Below are 12140 nucleotides of genomic sequence, written 5' to 3'. Positions count from 1 at the left end.
GTAAACTCTTGAAATAAAGGCTGACAATAGTGACTAAGTTCTTCTCAACACTGACCCATTTGTTGTCCCGAAGCAGTGGTAGACTTAAAACAAACTGGGACATGTAAAAGAGCTTCTGAAAAAGCCTACTTGCAAAATAGACGAATTCTTATTTGACTTTCATAATAGGTGTCCGCCTGTTCGGACTACTCTAAGCAATGCGGCCAGTGGTCCGAGAAGATGGAAGCGGCAACCTTGGACGGCATTCCGGGGAAGCCCAGCAACGTCACCGTGGACTGCACCGGCGGCTTCATGAAGCTGGCCTGGGAGCCGCCGAGGAAGCCCAACGCTGAGATCAAGGGGTACTCGGTGAGTGTAATAGATAGGTATAGTGTCTTCTTTTAGGCACCAGAAAGCACCTGGATGCGGGCAGCAGAAGCGATCGTTGTGTGTCCATCAAAGCCATCAAAAGACACCTCAATGCGGGCAGGATCCAGTCCTGGAAATCCTTGGAGAAACCATTGTTCATCAGTGGACGTCCTTTGGTTGAAACGGCAAATATCGAGGGGTACTCGGTGAGTGTATAGAATAAGACAGCAGCTTGGGAGCAGGGCCGTCTTTATCTTACTAGGGGCCCTGGGCACTTAAGGATAAATAGAGGCTCTTCTCATTTGGAAAAAGGTATTTTTTGAGAGAGAAGGGGCCCCTGGATTGCGGGCCCTGGTTACGTTGTTTTGGTCTTTTGTGTCCATCAAGGCTATCAGAAAGCACCTGGATGCAGGCAGCAGAACTGGTCGTTTTGAAAATCCTTGGGGCGGCCTTTGTGCATCCTTTGGTTGAAACGGCAAGTGGGAGAGCATTCGGTTCGGACTACTCGAAGCAATGCGGGCAGTGGTCCGAGAAGATGGAAGCGGCCACCTTGGACGGCATTCCGGGAAAGCCCAGCAACGTCACCGTGGACTGCACCGAAGGCTTCATGAAGCTGGCCTGGGAGCCGCCGAGGAAGCCCAACGCTGAGATCAAGGGGTACTCGGTGAGTGTAATAGATATAGTGTCTCTTGTATCCATCAGAAAGCTTCTGGATGCGGGCAGCAGAAGCGATCGTTGTGTGTCCATCAAAGCCATCAAAAGACACCTGGATGCGGGCAGGAACCAGTCGTGGAATTCCTTGGAGAAGCCATTGTTCATCAGTGGACGTCCTTTGGTTGAAACGGCAAATATCAAGGGGTACTCGGTGTGTGTATTGAATAAAGTGCAGCTTGGCAACAGGATCGTGTTTAACTTACTAGGGGCCATGGGCACTTAAGGATCCAGGGTGGCTCTGCTCATTTGGAAAAAAATATTTTTTGAGAGCAAACAGCCCTCTCGAACGCGGGCCCAGTTGGAAAGAGGAGCTTGCTTGGAAGAGAGCATAGGATATTGTGGATTGCACCGGCGGCTTCATGAAGCTGGCCTGGGAGCCGCCGAGGAAGCCCAACGCTGAGATCAAGGGGTACTCGGTGAGTGTAATAGATATAGTGTCTCTTGTGTCCATCAGAAAGCTCCTGGATGCGGGCAGCAGAAGCGATCGTTGTGTGTCTATCAAAGCCATCAAAAGAAACCTGGATGCGGGCAGGAACCAGTCGTGGAAATCCTTGGAAAAACCATTGTTCATCAGTGGATGTCCTTTGGTTGAAATGGCAAATATCAAGGGGTACTCGGTGAGTGTATTGAATAAAGTGCAGCTTGGAAACAGGATCGTGTTTAACTTACTAGGGGCCATGGCACTTAAGGATCAATAGGGGCTCTTCTCATTTGGAAAAAGGTATTTTTTGAGAGCAGAAGGGGCCCCTGGAAGGCTATCAGAAAGCACCTGGATGCAGGCAGCAGAACTGGTCGTTTGAAAATCCTAGGGGCGGCCCTTGTGCATCCTTTGGTTGAAACGCAAGTGGGAGAGCATTCGGTTCGGACTACTCGAAGCAATGCGGGCAGTGGTCCGAGAAGATGGAAGCGGCCACCCTGGATGGCATCCCGGGGAAACCCAGCAACGTCACCGTGGACTGCACCGAAGGCTTCATGAAGCTGGCCTGGGAGCCGCCGAGGAAGCCCAACGCTGAGATCAAGGGGTACTCGGTGAGTTTAATAGATATAGTGTCTCTTGTGTCCATCAGAAAGCTTCTGGATGCGGGCAGCAGAAGCGATGTGTGTCCATCAAAGCCATCAAAAGACACCTCAATGCGGGCAGGAACCAGTCGTGGAAATCCTTGGAGAAGCCATTGTTCATCAGTGGACGTCCTTTGATTGAAATGGGTACTCGGTGAGTGTATAGAATAAGACACAGCAGCTTGGGAGCAGGGCCGTCTTTAACTTGCTAGGGACCTTGGGCACTTAAGGATCAATGGGGGCTCTTCTCATTTGGAAAAATATCTTTTTTGGAAAGAGCGGCTTGCTTGGGAGAAAACTTAGGATATTGTGGACTGCGGCTTCATAAAGCTGGAGAAACCCAACGCCGAGGTCAAGGGCTACTCAGTGAGTTAAGGGCCTACGCTAAAACTGCCCCTTCTCAGAAACCTGTAGGATTAGGATGCGCGCCATTTTATCGTTTTTATGCGATAATCCCATACGTTTGTCATCTAAAATCATCGATAAGTCTTTATCACGGCACGCATCCTAGCCCGTCTGGAAAGATNGGGGCCCTGGGCACTTAAGGATAAATAGAGGCTCTTCTCATTTGGAAAAAGGTATTTTTTGAGAGCAAAAGGGGCCCCTGGGACGCGGGCCCTGGGTACGTTGTCTTGGTCTTTTGGATCAAGGCTATCATCATGCATCCTTTGGTTGAAACGGCAAGTGGGAGAGCATTCGGTTCGGACTACTCGAAGCAATGCGGGCAGTGGTCCGAGAAGATGGAAGCGGCCACACTGGACGGCATCCCGGGGAAGCCCAGCAACGTCACCGTGAACTGCACCGGCGGCTTCATGAAGCTGGCCTGGGAGCCGCCGAGGAAGCCCAACGCTGAGATCAAGGGGTACTCGGTGAGTGTAATAGATATAGTGTCTCTTGTATCCATCAGAAAGCTTCTGGATGCGGGCAGTAGAAGCGGTCGTTGTGGAAATACTTGGGAAGGCCATTGTCTAAGTCCATCAGTGGACGTCCTTTGGTTGAAACTCAGTACTTAGTGAGTGTATTGAATAAGGCGCAGCAGCTTGGCAGCAGGGCCGTCTTAAATCTACTAGGGGCCCTAGACTCTTCTAATTTGGAAAAAGGTCTTTTTTGAAAGCATACTGGGGCCCCTCGAACGCGGGCCCAGTTGGAAAGAGGGGCTTGCTTGGGAGAGAACAGGATATTGTGCACTGCACCGGCGGCTTCATAAAGCTGGCCTGGGAACCGCCGAGGAAGCCCAACGCTGAGATCAAGGGGTACTCGGTGAGTTTGATAGATATAGTGTCTTGGTTTTTCTGTGTCCATTAAGATCACCAGACCGATGACCTCATAATGGTAGCAGGAAGATGCTGGATGCAGGCCGCTACCAACCGGCCTTTGTGGAAATCATTGGGGGAGGCTTGTGTTCAGCAGTGGACGTCCTATGGCTGAAATGATGGCGATGATGAAGGGCACCAAAAAGCACCTGGATGTGGGCAGCATAAGCGGTCGTTGTGGAAATCCTTGGGGAGGCAATTGTCTATCAGTGGTCGTCCTCTGGTGGAAACTACAAATATTATGCTACATGGTAAAACACGGAAATCGAGGGATACTCGGTGTGTGTATTGAATAAGCAGCAGCTTGAGAGTAGGGCCGTGTTTAATTTACTAGGGGCCCTGGGCACTTAAGGATCAATGGGGGCTCTTCTCATTTGGAAAAAGGTATTTTTTGAGAGCAGAAGGGGCCCCCGGAACGCGGGATCTGGGTAAGTTGTCTTGGTCTTTTGTGTCCATCAAGGTCGTCAGAAAGCACCTGGATGCGGGCAGCAGAAGCGGTCTGTGGAATGTTCTTTGGGTGGCAATGGTCCATCAGTGGACGTCCTTTGGTTGAAACGGCAAATATCAAGGGGTACTCGGTGAGTGTATTGAATTTTATTGTGACACAAGCATATTAAGCTTAATACGAGGGGCTAACGGGATTATTATTAACTTCTGAGCTGCATTAACTCCTTTACGTATTCTTTTCAGATTGAGTTGACGGGCAACGCCACGTACAGAGACCGATTCGGAACTGTGAAGGAAGACATGTGGGGTCCCCTCGCTAGATTCATGGCCAACGACTCCAGAGCTGCTAGGTAAGTCCCATAATAAGTAACCCATAAAGTCTTCTCCTAAATCTACTATAGTTCTAGCGTTTAACTCAGTTCTGCACCTCTAACTGAGGTATGGGAGCGCCACCATGGGAGGGGCGACATTAATTGCATGACGTGACAAAGCACACTAATCTGAAAGAAATCGTCTTGTGGACGTGTGACATCTCAAAAAACACACTCCCATGCCGTTGCCATACTTCAATCACTGATACCTCGGCCGCACTCATCGCGATAACCCGAATATTCACGTTATCGCGATGTGTGTAGCCAAGTATTCGCGAACCCTTCGGCACTTCGGGCGAAGCTTCAGGCTTATCGCTCCGCTGTCGGTAAACTCTGTCGCACATGAAAGGGTTTTATCGCGATGAACTTCGCGGTGCGCGGCCACACTTCAGTCGGCCCGTACGCATCGGCAAAGCGGACGTGTTATAGTTTTCACTACAGTGCTGAACGAGCATGGATTGAAGCAACGAAAAAATTTTAGAATTCACTGCGAATTATGAGGCTGAGCCGATATTGTGGAACCCATTAGAAACTGGCCATAAAAGAAAAGAAATTATTTGCTGTAATAAAAGACAGAGCAACCGCGGCGTCCATGTTGTTTTTGCGTTTGTACATCGCGATAAACTTCGTCTATTATATGTGGCCGCGAAGATTCGTCGTAGCCCGAAGACGAAGTTTATCGCCCTGTTATGAGCCTCTGAGGATTTGGGTTTTTAAAAAAGAACACGAGATTAATAGGATAAGACAGCCGTCTAGTTCGGATGGTGGATTGAGACTTACTTGGAGATGCGAGGGATCGCAGGCTATGGATGGAAAAGGATGAGTCGGCAAAAGGCGAAATGTCAAGTAAGCAATATAGGGTGCGAGGGCTATCCGTAACAGCCCGAATGTTATCGCGATGAGTGCGGCCGAGGCCTGACTGAGTTAAGCACCCGATCTGTATTATTATTTATCTATTATACATCGATGATATTTTGACATTCATGACATTTATCTAGGTTCGACGACCTGCAACCGAACAGCAACTACACGGTCCGCCTGAGCGCCATGACGCGCACGCGGCGCCGCGGCGACGAGGAGACGCGCCACTGCAGCACGCCCCCCGCCCCGCCGCACTCGCCGCCCCGCCCGCGCTGGCGCAAGGTGAGAGTCATCTCCACGCAGCGGCCGCACCGCCCGCCTGGCGCCATGACGCGCACGCGGCGCCTGGCGCAAGGTGAGAGTCATCTCCACGCAGCAGCCGCACCGCCCGCCTGGCGCCATGACGCGCACGCGGCGCCTGGCGCAAGGTGAGAGTCATCTCGACGCAGCAGCCGCACCGCCCGCCTGGCGCCATGACGCGCACGCGGCGCCTGGCGCAAGGTGAGAGTCATCTCGACGCAGCAGCCGCACCGCCCGCCTGGCGCCATGACGCGCACGCGGCGCCTGGCGCAAGGTGAGAGTCATCTCGACGCAGCAGCCGCACCGCCCGCCTGGCGCCATGACGCGCACGCGGCGCCTGGCGCAAGGTGAGAGTCATCTCGACGCAGCAGCCGCACCGCCCGCCTGGCGCCATGACGCGCACGCGGCGCCTGGCGCAAGGTGAGAGTCATCTCGACGCAGCAGCCGCACCGCCCGCCTGGCGCCATGACGCGCACGCGGCGCCTGGCGCAAGGTGAGAGTCATCTCGACGCAGCAGCCGCACCGCCCGCCTGGCGCCATGACGCGCACGCGGCGCCTGGCGCAAGGTGAGAGTCATCTCGACGCAGCAGCCGCACCGCCCGCCTGGCGCCATGACGCGCACGCGGCGCCCCGCCCGCGCTGGCGCAAGGTGAGAGTCATCTCGACGCAGCAGCCGCACCGCCCGCCTGGCGCCATGACGCGCACGCGGCGCCCCGCCCGCGCTGGCGCAAGGTGAGAGTCATCTCGACGCAGCAGCCGCACCGCCCGCCTGGCGCCATGACGCGCACGCGGCGCCCCGCCCGCGGTGGCGCAAGGTGAGAGTCATCTCGACGCAGCAGCCGCACCGCCCGCCTGGCGCCATGACGCGCACGCGGCGACGTACCGAGAGTATGTCGTGCGTGTTTTGTTTTCGATGCATACTCGCGGAGATGAGGCAGGGCTGTAAGTTGCGCCCCTCCCCCCATTATTAACTGCCGCCTAGTCTGCGCTCAAGCCAGCGAAGTTTCAAACTTTCGAATGTTACTATCCCTCTTACGCATGCCAGCGCGAGCGACGGTAACAGATAGACACGAAACTACGTAAACGGTGTTTCGGAGTAGCCCCGCTGGTTTCCACAAAGGTAGAGAAGTGTTTTGAATAACTATTTACACATCTCTTCTCCGCTTCGCTTTGGTGGACATCTTCTAAAGCCCGGTCTGTGAGCACGTAGAATTTTGTCCAATGACCCCAAGCTACCCATCCTTATCGCTCGCGCGTAATTATGTTGCTGTCACGACAGTGCGACGGGCACCCGCAGTGAGTGTGCGAGCGCGACAGAAACATAATTACGCGCGAGCGATAAGGATGGGTAGCTTGGGGTCATTGGACAAAATTCTATGTGCTCACAGACCAGACAAAAGTCTAAGCCCTCACATGCAGGCGCATTTGGTGTTAACACGTAACAATAGTCATGATTTCGTTTTCTAGATACTGGAGGAGGACAAATTCATGTTCAAGATGTACCTGCCGAGAATAACTGAGCGCAACGGCCCTATTTGCTGCTACAGGTATGTCGGTTACAAACTTACCTACATCATATTGGCTGGATTGCAACATCTTACTTAAACTTTAACAAACGACAAAAATCTGTCTAATTCAATACAAATATCACCGGTCATCGTTATAGTTACGGCTAGTTAGCAGAGTACTCTTTTTTGCATGGACCTAATGACATCATCTGCATTAATATACAAAATCTAGAAAAGAGTTATGTTTCGACAACTAATAAAAAGTGTATCAATAGCCAAAGGGGTCCATGATCAGTGTGATTAATATAATTTGTTTCTGCCAACTATTCCCAGGGTGCACATGGTCCGAATGCTGCCCAACACGGACTGGAAGAACCTGCCTTCTCCTCGGGACATCAGCATCATCGACTACGAGGAGGCACATGCTGTTCAACCGGTGCTAGGCGCCTACATCACTGATGTCTTCTCCAAGTATGCTTCTTTACATTCCAACTTGCCGTTTATGTCATAAAGGTGTGAATGCGCTTTTATAGTCGAACGATTTTGAAACGTCAAATGGCAAAGATCGGAAACAGTAACCGGCATTGATGGCAGCGCCCTCCTGCAAATGACATTTCAGTTGCGAGAATCGGAACCAGCGATCCGGTATTGACGGTGGCGCCCCCTGTCAACCAAACGGATGGGACATTTCAGTGTAGGACATCTATAAAAAATTGTTGTCAATTATGACTCTAAATGTTATATGATATGAGTAAAAAAACACCGAGAAAAGGAAAATAAAAAATAAACTTCAATTCAGCCATAAACCAAGTTTGGTATAATGATCGACAGTGGCGCCACTGTCTTAACCACTAGCAAGTGACAGGATGTTACTCGCCAGTGCAGTGTACTGGACGCATTTAAGGAATCCCTCATTGAAATTGTACCCACGAAGATCACGTTATTTTCAACATAATTAATCCTTCAAGCTCCGCGAATCTAGACACAGTACATAAATCAATTGTTATGATATTAATTAATGCCGTCTGGGACTCAATCGGTTAACCAACAGTTCCTAATTATTTCCAGCGACAAATTCCCCTCGGATTCCGAACTAATAATGGGCGACAGGAAAAGCCTATTCGACGAGAAGGAACCAGTTTTCGCCAAAGACGCCTGCCGACGGTGCCTGTTGAAACCTCGGCGGCTGCCTCCAGACTTGCCAGTCCCTCCCACTACCACAACCAGCACCACCACTTCTATGCCGACTACTACTGAAGATGATTTACTGGATGATACCACCGAGGACGTGTTGGAAGTCGAAGAAAACGTTAATAAGGTCCGGAGGTCTTTGGGAAGGTATGGTTCATTATAGTTTATCTTTAGTGCTTCGTTTCAGCCAAATGACGTCCACTGCTGGACAAAGGCCTCCTCCAAGGTTTTCCACAATGCACGGTCCTGCGCTGCCCGCATCCAGGCTCTTCCCGCGACCTTTACCAGATCGTCGGTCCACCTAGTAGGAGGCCTGCCCACGCTACGTCTTCCAGCCCGTGGTCGCCACTCGAGAACTTTTCTGCCCCAACGGCCATCGTCTCTACAAGCTATGTGCCCCGCCCACTGCCACTTGATTTTAGCTTTAGTGCTTACTAGCTAAAATCCCAGGGTACAAAATATTACTGTTATTCTAGCTTGACCACAAAATCTATGCCGCTTTTGTATTTGGTCCGCAGCGAAATGCGGATTGCGAAAGTTATAAATTGTCTGTCCACAAAGATCAACCGTAACCACAGAATAATAATAAGTACTACGTACAGAAGTTTTACTTCGCGAAGGTATTTAAAAAAATGTATGCTCAACGTCATTAACAATATGGTGCAATTTAGCCTGTCTCAAGAGTCAAGCACCATTTTGTTGACAAACGTCAGTGGTCGGCACTGCGCCGATGCTATAGGGCTGACTTCGGTAAAATGATGTGACGTGAGGTGCCAAACTGCGGAAAGAGGCGGAGGAAATACATGATTTAGCATGAATTATCATGAAAAATATTAACTACTTATTTACCTCTCAGTGTCTTGAGGCAACTTAAAAAAGTACATTCTGTGTTTTTATTATTATTTAGGCAGTTAAATACTGCACAGTATTTCTAGTACACCATTTTCTTTATTTTCTTCCATCATACACAAGAATACGCGTGCGTGAGTCAATGTTCGCTCGTATGTGAGGCCTTGTCGAATAGTATCCTGTAGGTGGGCCATCGTGCGTGTTTTGTTTTCGATGTAAACTCGCGGAGATGAACAGGCCTGCCGTAACATCAAACGAACATGTACTAAAAACTCCAAATCGATTCGGTGCGGTTTTTTTAAATAAATAACCACTTCGCTCCGTAAAGCGATCGAGAAATTAACTTGACAAGAAATATTACTTTGTCAGTATTAATTCGTTTAAAGCAAACTTTAAATTCGTCATTGACATTGGACATCAGCATGAAGATTTATTTACTCGTTCGACCTCTACTCTTTGTTAAGCAAATATTAAAGGAATATCCACCTTATTTCCAGCGATTACAACAACAACCCAATGATGAGGGATAAAAACGAAGATGACAAGCCTGACATGAAGCTGAGACCCAACGATGGACCTTTGGACTCCACCTCCAACTACACTATGTTTGTGGAGTGCATCAGTAAGTATTCATTATTGTCTCTAATTTCAATCTTTGTCTCCGTATTCTCTGGACTGTCATCTATGCCAGTCTTTCCCAAAGTAGGCGATAACGCCCCCTTGTGGGCGCTGCAGGCTTAAAGGGGGAGGCGGTAAGAGACCCAGAAAAAAAATCGGGACGTTGTGTAGAGGCTTGGGAGGCGTCATCTACTAGGAGGACTCTTAGACACCGACTGAGTTCGACTCTTGACTACAAAAATGGGGGGCGCTAAAAAATAATTTATTATCAAAGTGGGCAGTAGACTAAATAAGTTTGGGAACCACTGATTCTATGCCCATAAATTGTGTATTTCAACATTTCGAACAATGCGGGCTCAACAGTTGGCGCCACTGGCGAGTAATGTCCTGTCACTCGCAGAGGCGCCAAATGGTGACCACAACTATAATATTCGAAGTTATCAGTATTTTCACTCACCAATTTGCATATTTATCAAGTCTAAAGCCCGGTCTGCTAGCATGTAGAATTTTGTCCAATGACCCCAAGCTACCCATCCTTATCGCTCGCGCGTAATTATATTGCTGTCGCGCGACTGTGCGACGAGCGCCCGCAGTGAGTGTGCGAAAGCAACAGCAACATAATTACGCGCGAGCGATAAGGATAGGTAGCTTGGGGTCACTGGACAAAATTCTACGTGCTCGCAGACCAGACTATAGTCAAACCTTACTCGCCATTTGCACCAACTAATGAACAAAAGACGGTAACCCATTGATCTGGTGATCAAAAATATTTCTGTATACGCTGTGAAATGCAATAAATAATGAGGGCTATCGTTTTTATACTTAACAGTTGGCACCCCTGGCGATTGACAGGACCTTACTCAACAGTGGCGCCATCTTGATGAGTGCAAATGCGATAGTCCTCCTACCACTTTAGCGCTCACAAGTTGGGGCCACTGTCTTCGCTACTAGCAAGTGACAGGACCTTACTCTACAGTGGCGCTAACTGGTGAGCGCTAAAACGATAGCCCTCATTGAGTATATTGTACGTCAACAGCTGAGCTGATTGACGTGGCGCCGATATACAGCGAGTATGTAAACGCGCTTACGCCGGCACCAACGCCGCCGGTTGCCGTCGCCTCCACACCTCTCGAAGTTGCTTTGCAGGTAAATAGTACTTTATACCTGGTTATAGAATAGAATATTGTTTATTTGGCACTATTCACAATACAAGATATAGACACAATACAAGATAAAACATACATAAAAGAAAAAAAAAGAAACCTTATCCCAATTAAAATAAAATTGATTATAAGTGCCCTATGCCAAAAAGGACCCTGGCTCTACAAGATATAGGCACAATACAAGATAAAACATACATAAAAGAACAAAAAAGAAATCTTATCCCAAATAAAATAAACAGATTATACCTACCACATTATAGACTTCGATATGAAAAAAGCATGATAAAATCCGACACAAACCTTGACTAAACTGCTTTAGTAAGTCAGTACTCGAAAGTTAAATGGTTAGGTAATTCAAATGACAAGCAGTTTCTAGATGTAAAAGTACTGTTCGACTAATTCCTTTCATCGCTGCAAGTGCTGCAACTCCTGTGTAGAAAGTATCTACAAATTGACCGTCAATAAAACCCAACCAGTGAAGGTCAAGTTTTTCCCGAGGGAAAGTTAAACTGTCATTGAACCCGCAACGTTCGCAAATTATGGGGCACACTGAAAACATGCTGAGTGGAGTCCCATTGCGATGGGCATCGCTGTTGCAACAGGGTAGCACTGCTCAGTTCACTTTTTATTTCCTTGTAATATTTATATGCTATTTCTGTCTTTTTTTCCGTATACCTTCTTTGAAAATGAAAAGGAAAATTATTTATTTGCAGAATGTGGTACATTAGATGCTACATAATGAAATGGAGCAGAAAACGTCATTAGCCAAATGTGGACCAGCATGCAAATGTTTTACACAAGTCAATTTATTATTAATTAAAATTTAAATAACATCTACCTAATTTGTTTACAGTCAGAATAATTCCTCCAGTCATAATATTCCTTAAGTGAATAAAAACAATTTGTATGCAACCAATTTGTCAACCCTATTTTGAATTCCCTACCCTGTAGCAACTTAATATAGTCAGGAAGATTATTAAATATTTTAATGCACATGTTACCTATATGCATTTCTTTTGTAGATATCGTAGCGACATGGTGGTTGGTACAGGAGATTTACGTACTGCGCTCTTTGCGGTCGGTTTGTCATTAACTAAGTGATGTTCATCGTAATAAATGTTTCTTTCTTTCAAATTAATCAGAGGAACATAGGCGGAGTTCGAATCGAAGTTAAGGTTCGACTTCCCTTCAATGCAAAGCGGATATATGGCTCATTAAAGACTTCTCTTGGTTTTACTACAATGTTAAAAGATACTTTTACATTCCACAGGTGACTTGTGCCATCGCAGCTGTCGTTCTACTGGGCATGATAATATTCTGCATTCTCCAAACGCGGCGCTCACGCAAGCTGCCGCCGCCGGCGCATGAGATGAACCGCATACAGCAGGCTCTCAGGTA

The 12140-nt window shown here is 48.3% G+C and overlaps 1 protein-coding gene across 1 annotated transcript in view; it reads left to right on the top strand.

Annotated features, from left to right (window-relative positions):
* Ptp69D (Protein tyrosine phosphatase 69D) overlaps positions 1-12140 on the top strand; it is a 53538-nt gene that overhangs the window by 20512 nt on the left and 20886 nt on the right. The window contains exons 8-18 of the mRNA XM_028309337.1: positions 169-348; positions 761-1005; positions 1908-2091; positions 4125-4231; positions 5251-5395; positions 6881-6960; positions 7255-7392; positions 7990-8259; positions 9459-9583; positions 10616-10725; positions 12013-12137. Of these exons, the coding sequence (XP_028165138.1) occupies positions 169-348; positions 761-1005; positions 1908-2091; positions 4125-4231; positions 5251-5395; positions 6881-6960; positions 7255-7392; positions 7990-8259; positions 9459-9583; positions 10616-10725; positions 12013-12137 (1709 nt within the window). The remainder of the gene's footprint in view (positions 1-168; positions 349-760; positions 1006-1907; positions 2092-4124; positions 4232-5250; positions 5396-6880; positions 6961-7254; positions 7393-7989; positions 8260-9458; positions 9584-10615; positions 10726-12012; positions 12138-12140) is intronic.

The sequence above is a fragment of the Ostrinia furnacalis genome, unplaced genomic scaffold (genome assembly GCF_004193835.3).
Source record: "Ostrinia furnacalis isolate ACB-3 unplaced genomic scaffold, ASM419383v2 OfSCF2703, whole genome shotgun sequence".
In the NCBI taxonomy this organism is placed as follows: Eukaryota; Metazoa; Arthropoda; class Insecta; order Lepidoptera; family Crambidae; genus Ostrinia; species Ostrinia furnacalis.
This window is presented reverse-complemented; position numbering and strand designations above follow the sequence as displayed.